Source organism: Carassius carassius, chromosome 14, assembly GCF_963082965.1.
Source record: "Carassius carassius chromosome 14, fCarCar2.1, whole genome shotgun sequence".
Lineage (NCBI taxonomy): Eukaryota > Metazoa > Chordata > Actinopteri > Cypriniformes > Cyprinidae > Carassius > Carassius carassius.
The window spans coordinates 13,648,623-13,673,451 of record NC_081768.1 but is presented as its reverse complement, the minus strand read 5'-3'; the positions used below and the strand labels follow the sequence as shown (position 1 = coordinate 13,673,451).

The 24,829-nt window shown below is 35.6% G+C and overlaps 1 protein-coding gene across 1 annotated transcript; it reads left to right on the top strand.

The window, feature by feature from the left end:
* Positions 1 to 1,628: 1,628 nt before the first annotated feature.
* On the top strand, positions 1,629 to 4,231 carry soul2 (heme-binding protein soul2). The gene is made up of 5 exons (XM_059565515.1): positions 1,629 to 1,647; positions 2,696 to 2,834; positions 2,931 to 3,057; positions 3,464 to 3,632; positions 3,718 to 4,231. The coding sequence occupies exons 2-5, from the start codon at positions 2,700 to 2,702 to the stop codon at positions 3,890 to 3,892; spliced, it is 606 nt and encodes a 201-aa protein (XP_059421498.1). The 5' UTR covers positions 1,629 to 1,647; positions 2,696 to 2,699; the 3' UTR covers positions 3,893 to 4,231.
* Positions 4,232 to 24,829: the final 20,598 nt, after the last annotated feature.

The window sequence follows — 24,829 nt, the reverse complement described above, 5'->3', positions numbered from 1 at the left end:
TACTGGAGACAGCTGACTTTTTGATATTGGGCGCCACCTGGTGGTGTTAAATCAAGCATACATCAAACCGTTTCAGTTTTTCTCAGTCGCTCTGGTACATTTCTTGAAACAATCTTAATATTTGCTTTTCTAATGTGCATTTCTCAAAAAAAAAAAAAAAAAAAAGCCCTTGTGTCGCCCTTGATCATGAACAAAATGTATATATATATATATATATATATATATATATATATATATATATAGATAGATAGATAGATAGATAGATAGATAGATAGATAGATAGATAGATAGATAGATACTTGACAGATTATGACAACTAGCTCAACCATTTTGCACTGAATGACTTATGCAATGAACTAATGCCTAGATGTTTTAGGAGGTAAGACTATTCAATAGTGAGCCAGTATAATTTAATTTGATCAAAATAATATAAGCAATTGATGATTTAGGAAACGGCAAATAATTGCAAGAACGTACAAAAGCATTCACAAAAAAAAAAAAAAAAAAAAAAACATGCGTGCACAAGTGACTAGATGATCTGGAGGCTGAACAAGTAGTTTTGAGAATTTCAATTCTGATCTGAGAAATGAACCAAAGCCAGTGAGAAAAAAAAAACTGTAAGTCATCTGCCAATTTAACATAACATAATAATAATAATAATAATAATAATAATTATTATTATTATTATTATTATTATTATTATTGTTAGTATTATTAAAATTTTTGTAGTAGTTGTGCACTGTGAAAATGTGGTGTTATTAATGAATTTGTGTATTGTCTTTGGTACATAAAGTGTGCAAATGTCACTTGTCTGTGTCTGTCTCATTATTATTTTGTTGTTTTATTGTTATTATTATTATTATTACATTTGAAATATCAGACTGGAGGGATAGTCCTGAAGGGGGCTATTTAAAATGTTATTATTTAAGGATAAACTTTGTTAAAATGTGTTTTTTTTTTTATAATATAATATAATATAATATAATATAATATAATATAATATAATATAATATAATATAATATAATATAATATAATATAATATAATATAATATAATATAATATAATATAATATAATATAATTACTATAATATAATTATTATAATATAATTATTATATATAATATAATAAAATATTTTAGTAAACTCTTTAATGTAGTGCACACTGGCACTGGACTCATTTGTGTGTGTGTGTGTGTGTGTGTGTGTGTGTGTGTGTGTGTGTGTGTGTGTGTGTGTGTGTGTGTGTGTGTGTGTGTGTGTGAGTGAGACATATCAGGATACAACTTTGTATAATGACATGGGTATGACACAGGTATTACAAGGAGAGGGTGACTTATGAGGACATAACCCATGTCCCCATTTTTCAAAACGCTTATAAATCATACAAAATGAGGTTTTTTTTGAGAAAGTAAAAATGCACAAAGTTTCCTGTGAGGGTTAGGGTTAGGTGTAGGGTTGGTGTTAGGCCATAGAATATACAGTTTTTACAGTATAAAAACCATTACGCCTATGGGATGTCCCCACTTTTCACAAAAACAAACTGTTTACAAACAGGAAAATGCTGTTTTGGATAAACTGTTTGGTATGACAGTATGCATATGAAGATCTATGTAGGTGGGTCTGTCAAGCAAGTGTCACAACACAGAGGTTAGTTTACAGGACATAACACTGTTTTGGAAAATGAGTTGCGAATTTGAAAAGGAATTATCTAAGATGTGTGCCTGAAGATAGACTGTCATAGATGGTTCAGATTAACTGGTTCTGCAAGCAGATGCCTCTTTCTAAGGACAATTCACATTACCTTAAATCTCACTCAAATTATTCTTACCTGTTAATAAACTGCATCTGTGCACATTTTGAACATCTATTTCTTGTAAAGCTTCCTCTAAAAGTGAAAATGAAAGCAATTTAGACATCTCACCTGAACCGCAGCCAACATTTAAACATCATGATAGCTTATGATTTATGAAGGGATATATAGTGGTGAGTGTGCTGAGCTGCTTCCACTAGAAATCTGCTTCGTTTTATGATTAGTTCTGAAGGAGCTCTGCATGGATCACTTTCAAGTGAATTATAGGCTCGTACCGGTTAAGCTCCTGTTCAGCCTACCAGTTTTATTTTGCATTAAAGAGCCAAATTATTTATGTGCAAATGTTTCACTTTTTTCCTACATTTATATAAGTCCGGTGATTCCAGCTGACACCAGACATTAAGTAACTCCTAAATTGCCATCAATTTAATAATGACCCATTAGTCATTTAACTGACTTATTCAAACTTATTCAAAGCAATTTACAGTACACTTATTACTGCTGTTACTAATGATGAAATGCTTTGCTCAAGGACACAGTGCTGATAGTTAATAGATAAGTGCTGCTGGGTTTAAACACACAAATGTAAGTCATTATTCATTAAATATCTGTCATGCTTTATAATGCTTCCCTGGAGTTCATAGGATATAATTTTTAATTGCATTGATCTACTCTCTCTCTTTTTTCACATTTCTGCTTTGTGTTTCGTTGAAGAAAGAAAACCTGTATTGTAATGTAGCAGGTTAATTGTTTCCCTGGTGTCATACTAGATGGTGGTTTATTGGCAATGGGAGGGAGAGTTCTGTGGAGTGTTGAGGGGTGTGTCTACAGGATGAGGAGCACACCATACACAAACAACCTGTGACAACATTTTTCATTTTGCAGTGCAATGGCGAGGACTCTGCTTTCCGCTTTGTGTCTCCTGGTTGGACTTGTATGTTTCCCAAGTACAGAATGTTGGGAAGCACCTTGGTTCTGTCATGGACGTGAGTGTCCGGTGTACACTTTGGTACAAGAGTATGAGGTAGGCTGACAGTTTTTGTTTTGTCATTTGGGATATTTTAAATATGGTCTTTCTATGTTAAATATTTATATAATTGTGTTCATAATACATAAAAAGGGATTTGAGGAGCGTAGCTACGAGGTGAGCCATTGGATTACAACTGATGTCGTGAGTACCAGTGAGAGTGATTTAAAGGATGGATTTTGGAAACTGTATTATTTCAATCAAGGTCAGAACAGTGAAAGTAAGTAAGCTACACTGGTAACAATTTGCAATAAGCTCTTATTTGTTAACACTAGTTTATGTATTAGTTAACATGAACTAACTATGGTTAATACTGCTCATTAATAGAGAGTTTATTAACCTTTCTTAAAGTTAGTTTATACAAATTGTCCATTGTTTGTTCATTGGTTCAAAGTGCATAAAAAGATACAACTTTTGATTTAAAAGTGTTTTAGTAAATGTAAAAATTAACTGTAGTTCATTGTTAGTTCATATTAACTAATGTTATCAAATGAAACCCTTTTTTAAAGTATTTTTAAATTCTTGTTTTTTTATCAGATCATATTAGATTTATTACAAACATTGCAGCATGGTTATCACATTTTAATAAAGTCATTTTAAACTCATATCATAATGTGACATCTCAGATAAGGAGATTGCTATGAGCAGGCCTGTGTTGGTCTCAGTGAAGGAAGCTGATGGTATGGGGGAGCGACAGGTGTCCATTTCCGTCTTTCAGTCTGACACGGACATTCCTGAGCCCAATGATAACACCATCAGAAAAACAGTCATACCAGGCGGTACTGTCTACATCAGGTTAGTTATTTTGGAGAAACACGACACTCAAAAACATATTTGACTCTATTTCATTTAAACCTTCTCTCTTTGCTGGACATTACAGGTCTTTTGGTGGTTTTGCATCTGATGAAGATGCCTTGGAGAATGTGCAGCAGCTTAGGGAGGACCTCAGAGCTGCAGGAAAGGTGTTTGTTGAAAGCAGGTTTGATGCAGCTGGATATGATGCACCGTGGGATTTGATCAACAGGCACAATGAAGTTTGGGTTCGTGCACCCTGAGGACTTGCAGATCAGAAAGTTCAGTTCCTCATTCCAACGGTGTAGCCTCTTTTGACTTTAAAGTTCCAGTCTATTGAAGATTTCCTTGTATCATATGACAAAATGATAGTATATTGTTCATGTCTTAGTCTTAACCATTGGATTAATGTTTCATTTTGTGCAATACAAATGTGAAAGAACTTTGAAGTTGTTTGAAAGGATTATGAACTGGTTTTAGGAATGTGATGACTATCATCTTCCTCTGTAGGTTCAGATAAAGCTGAAAACTGAAAATGTGGTAAAATCTACTGAAATCGAATAGCTTTAACAATAAAACATTTGACCTCTTTATTCAAAAAATTGTTTGTACTTTTTTTTTTATACATTCTATGCAAGTCATTCTATTTTTCAGTCTAAAATATTCTATGAAATGAATTCACCCACTTTTATCAACTGATCAAATGATTGAAAACTAAAAAATTAATGCATTCCAATAAGAAGAAGATACATATTAAAACCCAGAAAAGACACAGGAACCTGATACACAAAAAATACAGCAAGTTTCCAAAATACAAAGGATAAACAGGTTTAGGAATGATCTGAATGGGAATAAGGTGATTTTAGGTTATCAGGTGTCTCATCAGCTTTTGTTCATGTTACAAGAAGCTTCACCCACTAAACTGGTCTAGCTAGTGATCCAGATCTTCCCTTAAGCCAGTGGTTTTCAAACCGGTCCTGCAAGCACCCATAGCACCTCACATTTTGCTCCCTATCTCTGACTCACCCATTTCAGGTCTTGCAGTCTCTACTAATGAGCTGATGAGCTGAATCAGGTGTGATAGATGAGGGAGACACAGAAAATGTGCAATGCTGGGGGCTCTTGCAGGACCGGTTTGAAAACCACTGCTTTAAGCTGTTAATGAAACTATTTAATTAAATAGCATGAAGCTAAGTGATAGATACTAAAGAAATGTGAAGTTGAATGTGAATATTCCAGCTTGAGAATGTTCAAACTTCGTTCCAGTTCCAGTCGTTCCAGTTTGAATCTGTAAGAAAGCATGCGAATTCAGACAAGGTTTTTTTTTTTTTTTTTGCAGCTTGGTACTTATTCAGTGGTCTTTCGCAGCATGGTTGTGTAATGCTGAGTACATAGACCTGCAGCACTATGTGATTGTTTGTTGATGGGGGTTTCCCTCTTGTGTATAACATACTAGCTGAGAGGAAAAATGGGTCAGCCCACCTGAGACGTTTTGTCATGGTGACTGATCTGGAGTCAGTTTAATTACTCACAACTTCTTTAGCAGAGCCAGCAAATGTGATGAGGCTGCATTTCTGCATTCCTCCACAAAATGGCCCAGCAACCTCATCTGAGAGAGAGCAAATATTTTAGTCTCTCTGAAAACTCTTTTAACTTACCATCTCTTCCAGGCCGGTTAAATAGCATACAGCAGTTAGCAAACCAACATTGAAAGCAAGTAAAAAATTATCTCATCTTTGATTAAACATTTAATTTTCACTTGCTAATTTAGTCAAAAAGAAACATAAAATTGTCCAAATGTGATAAAATACTGACTCACCGGTCGCTGAAACAAAATAAACACTCCCGTGTTTACAGTTTTTCTCAGTCACTTTGGTGCATTTCTCAAATCAGAAATGAAATTCTCAGAACTACTTGTACAACCTCCGCATCATCTAGTCATTTATACACTTCATAAAACCAGTTTCTCATTCTTTTGAACAAGCTGCGATTGCTTTTGTGCATTCATGCAATTGATTATGCACATTCATCTGCGGTCTTCTACATTATCAGTTGCTAATGTCATGTCGCTCAAAATGTATTATATAGTTTTCTGTGCAATAGTCTTACCCCTCAAAACATCTAGTCTTTAGTTCATCATATAAGTCATTATATGCAAAATGGTTAATCTGGTTGTCATAAACTGCCAAGCACATGTTTTATTTTTATTTTTACACATTATTATTAGACTTTTTGTACATTTGGCATGAATTGTGCAAGTGAAACTTGACTAATGAAGAGAATGTAGAATGTTCTCTGAAATAGCTCAAAGGTTCATCTCATGAATCTTCAGTTGAAAAGCATATACTGTATAGACAGAGGACAACACAAGAGTTACAAATTCTGAAAATTGATTATTTTCATCTTTGTGCCCATATTTGTTTTTCCTTTTCTATATCACACTGACATTGTAAAGGGTTTTTTAATACAGTTTTTCTTAATCACTTTGGTGCATTTCTTAGATCAAAAGTGCAATTCTTGATACTACTTGTACAAATTCCAAATCATCTAGTCACTTGTGCACATCATTAAAGCAATTTCTTATTCCTTTGAACAAATTGGAATTGCTTTTGTACATATTGCAATTGATAATGTACAAGTGTCAGCTTTTTTCCACATTTTCAATTGCTCATGTCATGTTGATCAAAATATAGTAAATGGTTCTCTGTTGAATAGTCTTACCCCTCAAAATATCTAGGCATTAGTTCTTTGCATAAGCCATTACATGCAAAATTGTTGAACTATTTGTCATAAACTGTCAGGCATAGTTTTACACATTTTTTATTAGACCTTTTGTACAAAAATGTGAATTGATGAATCGTGCCGGTGAAATTGACCCTCACTCAAGGAATGTAAAGTTTTAGTTCAACCAACAATCAACCAGTTGTCTAAATTGCTCAAATGTTCATCTCATGAACAATCGATTGGGAAGCATATATAGACAGGCCACAACACAGAGTTGCAATTTTCCAACAATGGATGGACCAGGAAATGAACAGTGTCAACAGCCAAGAGGAGGAAGAAGAAGAGCAAGGATGCATGGTGGAAGGCAAAACAGAGGATGAGGCAGAAGAGGACATAGGCGCATATCTGATGACATAAGGGTCACTATTGTAGACCATGTTGTCAATCATGGCCTTACTATGGCTGAGGTGGGTCGAAGGGTGCAGCCGAACATTGGGAGATCAACCTTGTCCTCAATAGTTCAAACGTTTCGAAGAGAAAACAGGTATGTCCACCAATGTACAGTGCACTGTTACTGTATAAGCAGTATACTGTATACTTCCTATAATGCTTCATATTACAGTAGTCCACTTGTATTTCACAGCATACAGATATATACTCTGTACAGATACATACTGCACCTTACATGCACCCACCTGTATGTTTTACAGTAAAATGTGTTCGCATAATTTTTGTCAATGTGAAAGTGTGCGATGCATCACTGCATTTGTCCCCACATAGGACTGCAAGATTACCTCAAACCGGTGGCAGAGGACGCCTTTTCACACTTCAACAGGAGGAGGCTATTTGCACCATGGTCCAAGCAAACAATGCTATGAGACTCAGGGAAATACAAAGGACCATTATAGAAGACAACAATATCTTTGAAAACATCCATACTGTTAGCATCTCAACCATCGACAGGGAGCTGTATAGAAACCAGATGAGTATGAAACAGCTGTACCGTGTACCATTTCAAAGGAATGAGGACCGAGTTAAGGAGCTACGGTTCAGTATGTGCAGGTAAAACATATATCTATGTAACTACTTTACAGCAACATTTTATAGTGATACATAGTACAGTAAGCATAAACTGCACACATTTCCATTGCTGTGGAAGGAACATACAATATATGCACATTTTATGTCACTCTTTCTTACCAAAACTAATTCAACTGTGTCCTGGGATATAGCGTATAATGGAGTTAGAATCAAGTGAACCCTCTCACAACTTTGTATACATGGATGAGGCTGGCTTCAACCTGACCAAATGCAGAAGGCGGGGTCGGAATGTCATCGGTCACAGAGCTACTGTGGATTTGCCAGGCTAAAGGGGAGGAAATATCACCATGTGTGCTGCTTTCAGAGCATGGCGTCCTAACCCATATCCCCTTATAGGACCATACAATACCCAGCATCTACTCAACTTTTTAGAGACTCTCTACAGGGCTCTCATCACTGATGATGAGAGGGGTCTGTTTAGAGAGGATTTGCCAAAGTATGTGATCATTTGTGATAATGTGAGTTTCCATCGATCAAACATCATAAGGCAATGGTTTGTGACCCACCCGAGGATGCTCATAGAATTCCTCCCACCTTATTCACCATTCCTTAACCCAATTGAGGAGTTCTTTTAGCATGGAGGTGGAAGGTGTACGATCGTCAGCCACACACACAGATGACCCTGTTGGCTGCAATGGATGCAGCATGTGAGGACATCACAGTAGATGCCTGCAGAGGATGGATAAGGCATTCCAAAAGATTCTTTCCACATTGCAGAAAATATCCGGTGTGATGTGGATGAGAATATGTGGGCCGACAGACAGGAACGTCTGGATGTGTAGAGACAGCACTAGAAACAGTGCTGCGGGCAAAGTTGTGCCTTAGGGGTGTTTCCTGTGTTTCTTTCTAATTTAGTTTTTATTTTACTTTGTGCCCCTTGTCTTTTCCTTACTGTAAATTATTTTGTTGTTTTCTTTCATAAAGTCGCACTAGTAAAATGCACTGAGAAATGCACTTATTATTTTGCACATGTTAGGGATGATGTGAAAACGCACCAAAGCGACTCAGAAAAACTAATAACTACATGCTAAGATTCAAAGTTACGTTAATGTACACTAGGTGTCAGCACCGACTTGTTATGTTTCTCTATCCTCTTCTACATCGCATATGGCTTAAAAATAGTCTACTTAATTTGTGCACCGATCCAGTTTTCATAAAGATGTTCTTTTGCAACCCATTTGATTTAGCTCTAAATATGCTGTTGTTGTATCTAGAAGAACTTTGAGCTAGAAGAACGTGTGGGCAGTTCATCACAAGCAATGCTACCCAGCATGCCTCAGCACTCACCATGGGAAGCTGGACACTCAATGCCCTTAAAAAAAAAAAAAAAAAAAAACATTCAGCCAAGTATGGTGACCCATACTCAGAATTTGTGCTCTGCATTTAACCCATCCGAAATGCACACACACAGAGCAGTGAACACACACACACACACACTCGGAGCAGTGGGCAGCCATTTATGCTGCGGCGCCCGGGGAGCAGTTGGGGGTTCGATGCCTTGCTCAAGGGCACCTAAGTCGTGGTATTGAAGGTGGAGAGAGAACTGTACATGCACTCCCCCCACCCACAATTCCTGCCGGCCCGGGACTCAAACTCACAACCTTTCGATTGGGAGTCCGACTCTCTAACCATTAGGCCACGACTTCCCCTTCCCCCTTCCCCTTCAACACCCATTCACAGTTTCCATGGTTACATTTCTATAGCAAGAAGCCAGCCATGTTCGTCAAAAACATAATTATGCTTCAATGAAATCAGATCTGTAATCACCCCTAGATGTGTTTTTATGAGTCATAGACAACTTGCCGTGACTACTTACTCATATAGTGGTATTTTCATCAGCAGGCCTCAGGACTGTTGTGTTCTGCAGTTCATTTAACATGGGGAGCTTATTAGGTCATATAAGGCCGTACACTTTAAAATCAGCACATATTTGGCTAGTGTTTGTGGAGGATAGGAGATGTTCAGCCATTCCCAAGAACTGTGTAGTTGTGATGTCTTGGAACAAGCTAATTATCTCATTTATCGGCATATTTTTATTTTAAAATTCTGTCTGGGCTAAGCCCATCTGACTTGGCAGGTTATGTCAGCATATGTTTGCAGGCTTGTGAATTTTAATCTGCCCTGTTTTGGACGATGTTCTTGGTTTGGACTGGCTCATGGGAATTAATCTTATCAGAGACGGGCCAGTTTCCTGACAATATAGCTGGAGCTCTATGCTGTCAGATAAGGCAATGTACTGTAGGAATGCAAGAGCAGTTGTGTATTTTTAGAGAGTTTTTACTATGTAGAATGCTTATCCCAGCCGAGCCGTGTGATATGTGTGTCCATCTGTTGCATGATCTGTCAGGTTTCACTTGGTTTTGAGATCCAAAACACTTTTTCAACTGCTCTGTGCCTCGCCCATGAGTTGGTTTCATTTGTTTTTTTTTTTTACATAACACACAATTAAAAATACAGTAACTTTTGGCAGAGAACAACTTTTTTTTTTTTTGAATGATGTTTCGCATTAAAATGTCCCTCATGATTACTGCACACTGTTTATAATTGATGATGTGCTGAACATGAGGACACAAACCACAAACAGAGCTCATGGCTGTCACTGAAACTCAGATGCTGAGAGCAGCAAATTTCTACTAAAGTTTTGTCCCAATGGATTTGCAATTAATTATCTTTAACAGTCACTGCAACATACATAATGGTTGGCCTGTGATATATGAAGTGTATATGTATAACATATCTTGCTCACTGGTGAATCCACTGCAGTAAATGGGTGCTGCCAGAATGAGAGTCTAAATAACTCATAAAAACCTCACAAGTAATCCAATTGACTCTAGTCCATCAGTTAATGTTTTGTTAAGTGAAAAGCTATTTGCTTGATGAGCATGTAATGCTATTCTGATGAACAAACAAACTCACATCTTTGATAAAAGTTTTAGCAAAATACCATTTTTGGGTGAACTATTCCTTTAAGATTTTAAAACACAGTGTAAACAAATGTTTGTAATATAATTTAAATTATAATTATTGTTATTTATGTATAAAAATCAGCACTAATTCTAGGTCACTAATCAAAAAGGCATGTTTGTGACTGAGTATGTGAACTGTTCATCTTGTCACATTCTTTCTTCTTGCAAGTGCTGTCAGATGTTTGTGATAAAGTGATAGACTCACACTTCCTACATTATAGTGCTTAAGAGGAAGTGCTAGTATGTCTGTTGTTCTACTGCAGCATAATGGATTTCATAATATAGGACAGAAGAGCTCATAGCAACCCTTGGATCTCCTGAGGTCCAGCTTTAAATCTTTTAAGTCTTCTCCACGCAACTTGATTGCTCAGCAAGTTTGGAAGGCTCTCCTATTTGTGAATCTCAGAGTTTGGGGTAATGAATTATGTATTTGAGTTTTTCCAAAAAGAATGTTGGGGAATGTATTTTAACTTTTTTTGTCCTTTTTGTTTTTTGTCTTTTTTTGTCGTTGTAAGCACTCAGCTTTCATTAAAATTTAAGAATCATGTATTTGCTTGGCTTGAACCTGAAATGTTTCATTTTTTTTGTCACAATACAAGAGCACTGAAATGCCAGTCACACTTAAAGTTTGACTTTGTTTGCAGTTTAAATATAATAAATTATATCTTTAAATTGTAAATATTTTATCTGCAGAATATTCCCCACTTGTGATGTACTTAAATTGTTCACAGTTGTTCACATTTACTTTATTATTGCTATCTCTTTCTACTCTCAAATCTTCCATTGTCATTTGCAAAGATTCATGGTCACACTTTATTTAAGGTCTAGTTCTGGCTAATAATAACAGTAACTACAATTTTTGCCTTAAAGTCCTAATTACTGCTTTGTAAGGTAGTTGTTAAGTTTAGGTATTGGATAGGATTAGGTATGTAGAATATGGTCAGGCAGAATATGTGCTTTTAATACTAATAATAGCCTATATGCTAGTTATCTGCATGCAATTTTGTATTTAAAAAAATGTTTGTAAATGTAAAAAAAAATAGAATTACAAATCACAACACATTTTAATATTATTGAGGAAAAACATTATTTATTTTTAATAGTACAATAAAATTAACATTTGAAACAGTTGCAAGTATGCATTAATATACCCATTAAATTTGTAACATTAATACCAATATATTAATTATAATATTTATAATATTTTAAATTATTTTGAAATTGTGTAAAGACTTGCATTAGAAGTGGTGTAGAAAAGATTGTTTTAACAAATCATGGATCCCCTGTGCCTTTAGGACTGCAAGTTCTTTTTTTGTCATCTGGAGAACAGAGAAGATTCTTTGTCTTATGTCATTCTGAATCAGTTTGGCTGTTTTTTCTGTTATTCTGACACCACCATCTGTGTGCAGTTGAAAAACCCCAGATCACTTAAAGAAAACAATACTTACAACATCAGAACATCTCTGAACTGTTACTCTTCAGTATTTTACCCTATAAGCTAGATGTTGATCAGTTTTGGAGACATGGTCATGAAAATGCTTTCTGTCTGTCTTTTTTAAAAAAAAAACTGCATTTTGAATGTCACCTCAGTAGGCCTGTGCACAAATACTGTTTACTGTGACATAACATTATTATTTATGACTGCACACTCAGTTTGCATGCATTACAAACAGACCTTGTATGATGGCACATTTGTCTCTCTCTGTCTCTCTATTTCTTTCCAGCCAATGCAACGGCAGAGTACACTGATTTTCTTAGAGGACAGAGGACTGTCCAAACACATAAAACCTCATTGTCTGCCTGCAGGGCCTCTACTTGTCCATTCAGGTTTGGTGTGTAGAGAAAAGTGGCATTGGTGGAAGAGAGGTCTTCTTTGGATTTATCAGCACCCAGCTTTGCTAGTACTTCTGATTGGTTGGACTCTGGCTGTATCTAAGACCAGAGTGAAAAATCCACAACCAATTTACAGTGGATTTATTAAAGGGAAGTTGCGTTTTATTATATTGTACTGATGCACTGGTGCATGACTTAAATTTTACATTTCTGGGCAATTTTGGCTGATGCACACATGTTTTTAAAGACTAGAATTCAGCTTTAGATTTTCAAATTGCACAAACCTAGAAAGGCACCTCAAAGTTTATTCATGATGCCTAATTCAGTAACTAATGTTAATGAATTTAATCCTATTAGTGTTACCAAAGAATCAAATATGTGGTGTATTTTAACCTATACCTTTTATTAAAACAACAGACCAAATAATTTGCATACCGTACTTTAAAGATGTGACACCCTTAGAGATGCAGCCACTTTTGAAAACCATCTTAATATTTTATTTATTTTTTATTTTTGCCAAATAATGCAAGGTTCTGCAGTGAGGTCACAGTTATTTCCGGCAGCAGGGATTAAATGATGAGTTTTCTCATAGTGTGGCTTGGTTGAGGATTAGAGAGACTTTGGGACAAATGTCAGAAGACTCCAGACTCCGCTTCCATTATCAACCTGGCTCCATCATATCTAACAGTCATGCTGAGGCTGTGAAAGCTGTGCTCCAGTGTGCCACTTTTATTAAAGACTTATGATAGATTGGATTGGTTAATACTGGGATTTTGCGATTTTTCACTGAGTAAACAAAACTCATCAAACCTATGTAGCCAGAGTGATAACAGAAGGCGTGCTATGATTCAATCCACCCTCTGACAGCTGGCAATGAATTTTTAATGGTTGTACAGATGAAACATATATAATTGGTGACTGAATATGAATATTTAATAGACTGAGAGATTGTAACTATTATATAAATTCTATATAAATTACACAAAGAACTGACAGTATTGTAAATACATCAGGTGCATTATTAGTGTGCATGTTTCACTGTTTAAACATGTGATTGTAACATTAGGCAATACAATATAGCATATCCTCTGCTTACTTTTTTTAACGGAGCAGAATAAGAGATTAATTATTCTCAGAAAATTCTGACTAGATTAGCCCAAATGTTACGTATGGTCCGGTTCATCCCTCTCGGTTTCTCTGAACTTTTAGCTTGACATGAGAAGGATTCTGGCCAAGCATGCAATAACATAAACAGATTGTGCAGATTGAATATTGCAGGCATATTAAGATTGTCATTCATTACTTCCGCCAGGATTTTATAACAGCATGTTATTTTAATACATATAAACATTTAAATGAACATAGTGTTTCTGTGAATGTTTATTTCTATTTCCAGAATTCTCAGTAGGCAAGTGCCTTGTGTTTTTTAAGAGCGCATGAAACTGAGTAATATAGGGATATTGGTTTGTGTGTGGTAGACTAAAAACACTGTTGCATGACATTTTCTTTCATTTTTCGTACATCTTTTATTGTTATTTTGAAAACTGGACCATTATTTGTTCCTACAAGACCATGGGATAATGAAAGCAATTATGGAAGTTTAATCTGTTTAAAAAGGTCTAAAGTTAGTTTATAATTTATACTGTATTTATTTATGATGAATTTATTGGGTGTATTTCTATTATTATTTTATGCCTAAGCAAATGTATAATGCAAGGTATTTTTTTTTTATTTGTTAGTTGTCTGTGTGATGACATTGTAGTCCCTATTACAGCCCTATAAAATAAATAACTCATTAAGCACATTAAATAATGCCATCATGTAAATGTACAAAGCTTAAAGGTTTCTATACAACTTATATTTGAAGTTAAGTGGGAAAATATCATTGGCTCAGTATAATAACAATAAGAAAAATATGTGTTGGCAACTAAGATTTCTTGTAATGTTCGGCATTCTGTCAAAGTACGTCAAAAAGCACTGAAAAAGCATCAGCCTCTTCATTTATTAATCATATTCTTTTTGAGGTGCTATATTTAAGAGTGCTTGCTGCATAATGTACCTCACTGTAATTTATTATGCTAGACTTGTTCTTCCCAGGCATGCTCTTCTTCAGGGCTGTTCTTCCTTTGTCTGAACCTAGGGCACAGTTTAAGCGGCCACAAGTGTCTCAATCTGCCTTCTACAAGATATAATGCTAAAAATATAGACTAAAATCAATATAGCACAGGTCTGTGTGTAAAGAAATCAGAAGTCTCATGAGATTAGTATCATCAGCTTATTAACAGAACTTCCTGTGAACAGTGAAAAAACCCCAAAGGTCACATTCGAATTTAGATATTGAAAATGTCACTAGTATTTTTAGAGATATGTCGTCATAAAATGTGGTAATGCAATTGATATTGTTCTCAGTGGTCTATACAGAAACCTTCACATGCCGGTTAGTATTGTAGGTCACCTATTCGACTCTTGCAAGTGACATCACCCCTGTGCATTTCCCTTACCTTTCTATTTCCATCTGTCTGTCCTACTTGTCTTTCCTCCAGGTGAACTGTCTAATTGAGGGCCGTCAAGGGGCAGCTCCCCCACCATCCCTTTCTTGTCTGGGGGGCAAATGCTGGTTTCTGTTCCTGCTAGTCCTCTGCCGCCCGCTGTCTGTCCTTGGCTTAACTTTGGTCAGAGGTAATGTATCCTTTCCTAATATAGAGAAACCAAAGACAATAAGACACTCTTAGAATAGAGCCTGGATTGTGAAGTCCCCACAGACGAGTATCTGTGCTGGTTTGTGGAAAAGCACTTCAGTGCAGTAGTGTACTATACTCCTCTCAAAATCAATATCTCTACTAACTCTTGTGTGTAACTTTGTCCATGTTCTCATAAAACGTGTGGTTTCTATCTATATGTATTGAAGGTGTACACTGAAACCATTATCTGCTATTGTAATGACAAGTTGCTCTGTCTTATATAACTCAAAAGAAAAATATCAAAAAAGAAAGAAAGAAACACATCAATCAATCAATCAATCAATCGGTTAAACAGCAGTGAGACTTCTCAGTGGCACAACAGTCTGCGTTTTTTCATTACATCTGGCTGTCTGCTTTGTTTTGGGGAAAAAAAAGAATTTGTTGGTCAGAAACTTTGCTGATCCCTCACCACAAATGATAAAAAAAGCTTTCATAAAGCTTTCACTTTACTCATTGATTTCATAGACTCCACTAAACGCTGCATAATGTGGTTAGATAATTAGTCTAACATTTTTTTTTCTTTTACTACTTTTTTTTAAGTATTTTTCAATAAATGATTATTATTAGTTTTGAAGTCACTACTTGTGCCTTTCTATATAAGGTATCTGTTTTAGAAATTTTTAGTGTTCTTATAAATATTGAATAACAATGAATTTGGTATACTGGTGACGGTCCTTATTTTTATGGAAACGTCAAGCATTTTTTCAGGATTCGGGACGTTTTTACTGCCAATTTTGGCCAATTTAATTTCCAATAATATAAAATACTGACCCCAAACTTTAAAATGGTAGTGAATGTTTAAATGTTAAAGACACTTTTAAAACTTGTACATTTATAAAAATATTATTACAATATGAAATTCAGACCGTGAATCATCATTTTCTTTTTCTTTCTTTCTTTCTTTCTTTCTTTCTTTCTTTCTTTCTTTCTTTCTTTCTTTCTTTCTTTCTTTCTTTCTTTCTTTCTTTCTTTCCATCCATATTGACATTGTGAATGATGTAGGTGTCTTTTGTCCTCCACTGGGAAGACAGGCATGAGTTACAGTAATCACCACAGATCTCTGACGTGATGAGGGAATTGATAACTCGCCGGTGGAAAATGGAGGCTTGTTTAAAAGAAAAAAAACGGGTTCTTTTTCTGAAACAGAATACTTTAATGCACTCTTGAAGAAAAATAATTGTACGTAAACTTGACAGTGAAAACTTGAAGTGGTTTGGCAGATGATGAGAGGATTTAGATGACAGTATTTGAGATTGAACTGGGGAGGATAGGACTGAAACAGGATTCTTGATTAGGGCTATTAAGCTCAAGTTTAACAGAGATGAGAGCCATTTTAAGAGCGGTGTGGATTGGGTAATATTGATGATTTTGGAAACGCCGAAATGAATCACTTGCTAATTGCTAAAGCTTTGATTGTGTGTGTGTCTGAGAATGGATGTTTTTAACAGTAAATTTACAGAAAAACCGGATATAATGCTTGCATGTTTTGAATGAAGCATGTGAGGTGAGACAGTGGAAGGATGAATGTGGTATATAACAGGAGGACTGAGTCGACGAGAAAGCGCCAGAGAGAGAAAAAGAGAGAATAATCCCTCAAAGCCCAGGAGGATTAAGCATCCAGAGAGCATCACGCCATATTACAGAGATGTTTTTAACCTCAGGTCAACTACCCAGAAACCATCTCTCACTAATTTCAGCACAGTAGGAGACGAGGGAAAAGTGTCCATTTCTGAACAAGTGCAAATAAATAGCAGCAGTAGATTAGCATTAAGAAAGATGCTTTTGAGCTGAATGGGAAAGCTATTGAATAGGTTTCTTCCTGATATTGCAGACCTTCTTTGTTGTTTCCTTCTCATGATAAAATTGCACACCTGGTTCCCAACTGTGCATACCTGGTTCTGGTCTAGTTAGTTCCTCATTAACCGTGTATATGTAAAACCTTGTGTTTACCTCTTGTTTTTGAACAGCATGGAATAGTATTGGTTGGTGGATGTTCCATATTGTGCTATGCAATAAGGGAAGTGAGTTTATTTACCATATTTTTTTAATAAACTTATTTTATGAAAAAATTATGAATGTAAAAGAAAAGTGGAAATTACTGGTGAAACAAAGCTAAGATGATAAATAGTGAGAATGTCACTATATCAGAATATCAGTTTTCTTTCATGAACCAAAAGTCAGTTCCTCCACTGGGCATCGCATCAGAGGCAGGTGCTTCCTGAACCTTTGCAGGCAACTTTCATCATTCTTAGTCAGAAACATCTGCCATTGACTAAGACGAATGTGATCTGATGGATCACAAGTGTAAGTTTATTACGTAATGTGAATTGTAAAGACACGGATGAAGCAATCTGTAACTGGTTATATCAAAGGATGGGCCATCAAACAACATCAAACAACATTCCCTAGAAATTGACACTTTCTAGGGAAATCATAGTGGAAATCAATAAAACTGATTTGAAGTATTTGTTCTTTTACAACCCGAATTCCGGAAAAGTTGGGACGTTTTTTAAATTTTAATAAAATGAAAACTAAAGGAATTTCAAATCACATGAGCCAATATTTTATTCACAATAGAACATAGATAACGTAGCAAATGTTTAAACTTAGCTCATTTAAAATTTAATGCCTGCTACAGGTCTCAAAAAAGTTGGCACGGGGGCAACAAATGGCTAAAAAAGCAAGCAGTTTTGAAAAGATTCAGCTGGGAGAACATCTAGTGATTAATTAAGTTAATTGATATCAGGTCTGTAACATGATTAGCTATAAAAGCTTTGTCTTAGAGAAGCAGAGTCTCTCAGAAGTAAAGATGGGCAGAGGCTCTCCAATCTGTGAAAGACTGCGTAAAAAAATTGTGGAAAACTTTACAAACAATGTTCCTCAACGTCAAATTGCAAAGGCTTTGCAAATCTCATCATCTACAGTGCATAACATCATCAAAAGATTCAGAGAAACTGGAGAAATCTCTGTGCGTAAGGGACAAGGCCGGAGACCTTTATTGGATGCCCGTGGTCTTCGGGCTCTCAGACGACACTGCATCACTCATCGGCATGATTGTGTCAATGACATTACTAAATGGGCCCAGGAATACTTTCAGAAACCACTGTCGGTAAACACAATCTGCCGTGCCATCAGCAGATGCCAACTAAAGCTCTATCATGCAAAAAGGAAGCCATATGTGAACATGGTCCAGAAGCGCCGTCGTGTCCTGTGGGCCAAGGCTCTTTTAAAATGGATTATTTCAAAGTGGAATAGTGTTTTATGGTCAGACGAGTCCAAATTTGACATTCTTGTTGGAAATCACGGACACCGTGTCATCCGGGCTAAAGAGGAGGGAGACCTTCCAGCATGTTATCAGCGTTCAGTTCAAAAGCCAGCATCTCTGATGGTATGGGGGTGCATAAGTGCATACGGTATGGGCAGCTTGCATGTTTTGGAAGGCTCTGTGAATGCTGAAAGGTATATAAAGGTTTTAGAGCAACATATGCTTCCCTCCAAACAACGTCTATTTCAGGGAAGGCCTTGTTTATTTCAGCAGGACAATGCAAAACCACATACTGCAGCTATAACAACAGCATGGCTTCGTCGTAGAAGAGTCCAGGTGCTAACCTGGCCTGCCTGCAGTCCAGATCTTTCACCTATAGAGAACATTAGGCGCATCATTAAACGAAAAATACGTCAAAGACGACCACGAACTCTTCAGCAGCTGGAAATCTATATAAGGCAAGAATGGGACCAAATTCCAACAGCAAAACTCCAGCAACTCATAGCCTCAATGCCCAGACGTCTTCAAACTGTTTTGAAAAGAAAAGGAGATGCTACACCATGGTAAACATGCCCCGTCCCAACTATTTTGAGACCTGTAGCAGAAATCAAAATTGAAATGAGCTCATTTTGTGCATAAAATTGTAAACTTTCTCAGTTTAAACATTTGCTATGTTATCTGTGTTCTATTGTGAATAAAATATTGGCTCATGTGATTTGAAAGTCTTTTAGTTTTCATTTTATTAAAATTTAAAAAACGTCCCAACTTTTCCGGAATTTAGGTTGTAAATGCCAAAGCAAAAATGATAAGAGTGAACATCAGGGAGGGAGATTGCTGATTTAAATTGTTGAGTTTTCACACAGTTGCTTGATTCCACCATGCATGTATTTACGACAACATACCAATTAATTGGAAATATTATTAGATAATGGAATTATATCTAAGAGAAGAGACAGTCTTCCATGAAGATATATTGCTAATTCAAATCTATGACCTTTTTTTCTCTGTCCTTGATGGCAAATCAGAACACCCTTTGTCCTTGAGTAAATTTACCTGCACTCAGTCAAAGCCTATATGTATCTATATCTAGACGCAGAGAGCAAGGTGCCATACAAATGGGAAATTTCACCACCCAGCTGTACACTAATAATCTCTTTGTTTGCAATAATGTGGATGCCACATACAGTAATTTTTAATTCAAACCTTCTCTAAATGGTCACTCTAAATCCTAGTGTTTCACTTTGGGCTTGATCAGTCATTTGTGGTTACTTTTCAACCATATCTCTTTCATCCTAGGAAACTTCATTCGGTGCTAAAGGACATATGTGTTGAAGACCACTCAATAAAATCATAATAATATTAGGTCTACAAATGATAACAATAATAATAACAATTTATTTATTGCCATCAGGTCTAATAATAATAATAAATCATTGTTAAAACACATTTTAATTCAATAAATTGTTGTTGTTGTTGTTGTTGTTGTCAGTGGAACATGTAAAATATTGATCAAGACAGCCATATGCTTGACATTTTATTCTATACTCCATTTCTACAGTAGAAATTAATATGTTTTCAGTTACAGAATGTGGGCTAAGAGATGCAGCCTCTTTTTCACTCTTTTTTTTATTCTTATTCACAAAGATAGTCTTGTTTTATTAATAGAAATATTTGAATTTTGTTTTTGTTACATCTACAAATCGATATAATTTGCTGCTAGGCTCTAAGCAGAGTCTATTAGCAATGGAAATAGTTAAATTCCAAATCCTGACCTGAAGCATGTGAGTGAACTGTAAAATGGATTTATAACACCACACTGTTTGATATATTTCACCGAACTGAGAGCAGAGAAATGATTAAATGCATTAATAATGCTGACTTCGTATGGATGTCACCATCTGACTACGAAAACAGAGATGGAAAGTAATTTAAAAACTTTTGGGAAGGGAGAAAAAACTCAGGATTCTCACCCATAATTTTATATAAAGAAGCACTTATTTTCATTAAATCAAAGTAATTTAAAATAAATGAGAAAAAAGGTGAGAGGAAAAGAAAGAGATGTCACCTATTGGATGAATGGCAAAATGAATGTCTGAAAACTTAAAACCTTTCATATCAGTCACCTGACTGTTACCACTTTAAAAATTCACAACAGCAGCCAGCGTTCACAACAGTTTGCATCATTTAGTATGTGTCCTGTTTCTGTTCTTCCATCACATTGTAGATATGCCATTAAGTGTGTGTCTGTGTTTGAGCCACTGCACAAAACTCATCTGTTTCTTATTTTAACCTCATTTCACCAGGCCTACTTTGTTCTTCTGTTACTCTCCATTTCACGGTATATTCATATTTTAACATCTTCTGTGAATTTCTTTACATTTCTTTCTTCCCATTCACTTTCTAGCCAACTAATGGTGAAAGGAAAACTGAACCATTGGTTCCATTAATCCTGGAATATTTGAAGAGGTATTTAGACACTTAAATAGTTGACCCAGAAATGAAAATTTGCTTACAAACAGCTGATAAAAGCATTAGGGTTAGTAATGTTTGTAATAAACAAATCCATCAAGACTTTTTTTTTTACTTCTCGCCTTGATCAATAATATTGATGTCTCCTGTGACAAAGTTATCAGGAGAGAAATATGCAAAGTGTATATAAATAAAGTGTATGATCAAAGGGGTTTCCATCAAAGACATTATAGTCAGGTTGACAAGAGCAGATCACTTGAAACTTATCAAAATGGTGAGTCACTCATGTCATTATGGAAATTCACCTAAGGCATCTAATGTTCCACATGAAACACATGTGATATTTACATAGTGATTCTGCCAGCTGCATTCGGACCTTTTTAAATGCAAATTCAAGAACCGACCTTGGTGATCAAAGGTGTTGAAAAAAATATTTTATTGGTAAACAATTACTAAACAGACGGATATGGAACATCAAGACAATATGAGGCTAATAGCACATCAAAAGACAAACTGAATTACACAAAGAGTCATAGCAGAGAGAAAGAGAGAAGGGGAGTGAAGCAGGTGAAGCATAGATCACAAGCTATAGATGAAAGCAGAAGGGGGGCTAAACAAGGACCAATGTCACATGACATGGGCAGGGTAAACAGTGGCTAAAGAGCTTACACTACCTTGTTTTAATCTACCATCCTGTGTAAATGTTAGGTAAAAATAACCAAACAATATTTTCACATCTGACTCAGGCCTCTTTGCTGATGCAAGCAGATTGAAAAAAACCACTTCAGCAGCTAACTCATCATTCGGCATGTTTCACTGGAGAATCTGAGACTCTAAAGTCTTGGGTTATTGACAGAGATCACACCCAATCTGTCAGTATGAGCCCATTGCAATGCGGTCCAGTATAATCCAATAGTCTCATCGCCCACTCTTTGCTTCTCTCCATAAAAGTGCATTGTTGTCCTAGCAGTGGCATTAGGCAAGCAAGCCATGCGGTCAGTGGGAGCCGACCCAGCTGCTGACACAGTGCTGGCTGGAACAGTGCTCAGTATTTGAAGAAGGGAACACAGAGCACCAAGCAGCTCTATCCCTGCAGTGTTTAACACATTTCAGGGAGGGGAAAAACATTTCTGTTATTTGAACCTGTAAAGTATTTAAAAAGCAATAGCTATACAAAATCTGCAGCTGTGTGGTTTTGAGACAAACTCATGGTCCATGATGAGATAATATTGATCAGGTGCATGGAACTGCTGTGATTCTCAAACTGGTGAGATAGATCAAGAAGATATAGGGGAGTCTGAGGCAAGCTGTCACACCTTTTACAGTGAATAATAAATCATTTATGTAATATTTAGTCATATAACTTCTTTTGTGTGTGAAGACACATTCTGTACCTTAAAGAATAGTTTGTAAAAAACTATTAAACATTTTCAGTGGTGCTGATTATCCTATTATACTAATTGTATAAATTTATAACATTTGAATCAAAACTTTCCAATGAAAAAGAATGTGACAACTTGAAATAGCCTTGTCCTCGAAATGTTAGCTATTAGCTATTCAAACTAATTCATCAAAATGAATTTGACACAATTTAACTTTGAGTTCTTGTCATATTATACCATTTTCTAAACTACAGAGAATAAACTGTGATAATGTGAAAAATGTTGAAGGTGTCCAAATAAATTTTGACTTGACTGTATATAATGAAGATAATTTCCATCCAACTATTTAAAATATAGCTGTTAAATTTAAGTACACAGTTACAGTAGATAATACAAATTTAGGTCAACCAATTACCAAGCAATGGTTAATTTTCTTCAGTCTGTGGTGTAAAAAGGTCTCCTTAGGAATTAAAGAGAAACACCCTATAAGCAAAACATGGTTAGCTCAAGCTTATTTTTTGGTCCCAAATTTTTATAAATATTACCGGTAGTCCACTGTATGAAGAATATTTGGGTATAGTATGTCAGAGTTTACTTTATTTTGATATCCTCACTTACATAAATTAACTATAGTGTCCTGCACCCACTGATTTAGCATTTTATTTGAATTTATATCAAGACATAAATGAAATCTAATCTTCAATTGATTTAATTATTTTTTGAGAACAGAATTCACAAATTTTCAAAAATCTATTAAAAAATATATATATTTATTATTATCATTATTATTTATATTTTGGACATTTGACATAAAAAAAAAAAATATTTACTAACACTGACAGCTAGGCCCGTTATATAGCCTACTCTTTGCGGCGCATATCAACAAAATAACATTTTTGAAGAATTCTAGTTTTGACAGTAATTCAAATGTGAATTCAGTGCATCTTATCGGATGTATCTGCTAATAAACCAGCAAAATGCTACCAATAGAGGGTGGCGATGAGCAGAGGGTTTTGTTTAGGAGCACCCGGCTGCAGCCTACCAACCAACCTACTCTGATTGGTCTTTCATAGACTTACATGATAGGAAATGTGTGCGTAGTTAGTGTAGGACGGAGAATGCTGTTTAAAAAGCTAAAGACGCTGTACAGTTTTATAAAGCCTTCATAATGCACAAAATTAAAAAAAAAAAACATTTGCCTGTAACTCGCCATGTCCCTGAAATGATTGTTTTGTTAAATTAAGCTGATCTTTAGGCTAACATACGAATATAGTAAATTAATTGGGTTGATTATCCACAGTAAGACGATCAGCTTTTCAGATAGAAGAATGAATTATGAATTAAATAATTGTAGAAAATTTGATTATTTCATATCATCAGAGTATGAGAAAGGAAAATGAAAGGGGTGTATCATTACTGTTTTAATTTATATAGCATGACAAGACAATTATTGTTACATATAATTATCCGTCATGCAGTTGATAAATGACACTGCAATAGTCTAATGTATCTGCCAATTCAATTTTTATGAAACTTTTAATTTTCTTTACTACATTGCAAAACATATATTTTTTCTTCCCTTTATTTCAGGAAAATATATGCTGCTCCTCGTTATTTGAAAGTGAAGAAATCAATAAACTTTTATTTCTATCGTCCAGTGATGTTTCTGAAAGGACATACCTGTAAACCGTTGCTATAGTAATGAACACAATTTCATGATAATTGTGCTCTTATTTTAGTGCAGTCTCACAGCCACTGTCAAATATTGAGATAAACTTTATAAAGTATCATCTATTTATATTAAATTGGTATCTTCTCCGATATCCATTTTGTGACCATTGAGCCGATTATTTTCAATCAGCTGGAATGATTCGGGACATTCTACGTTTAATGTGGCTTAATGCATTAAAACAGTGTTTTTAAAAGACCAAACTCAGTAAACAAATTAATAATAAAGCATCTTATTCACTGACAGGCAGATGAGTCCAGAATTAGAATGTAATGTGTTTAATTACGTGTTAAGCGTTTTCCTCCCATAGAAAACGTGTTTTAAAAAGACTAAACTCATTAAACATTTTAATAACACATTTTATTTACAGACAAGCAGGTTATGGGTGGAAATTAAACGCTTTGTGTTCGTATTCTGTGCTCATATCTGCTTGTCTGTGAATAGAATGCTTAGTTAATTTGTTTACTGAGTTTGGTCTTTTTAAAACACTGTTTTAATGCATAAAGCCACGTACTTTCACGTTAAGCGTCCTTTTAGAATGTCCCAATTATTCATTTGTGAATTAATCTGGTCAAGAAGAGTAAACTTGCAGCAGCTAACATCTCTTGATTCAATAAATCAGACATATATAGTGAGTCAAGTTAACAATAAAAAACTGCATTATAGTACAGGCTTTGTAAAACTGTACAGCGTTTTTAGCTTTTTAAACAGCATTCTCTGTCCTACACCAACTACGCACACATTTTCTATCATATATGTCTTTGAAAGGCGATCGAACCAATCAGAGTAGGTGTGGGGCGGGGCTGCGCGTGCAACCCTTCTCTAGGTGCAGCTCCGCCTCGATCTGCAGGCTGCAGCCGGGTGTACTTGGTTTTGTTTGCGGTGAATTGGACTAGCTCCTCCTTTTAAACCCACCAACAACTGCCCCTCGCTCCAGCCCACCTATCTCGCTCTCTCCTTCTCCCTCATTGCATGTTCTTCATCCTAGGT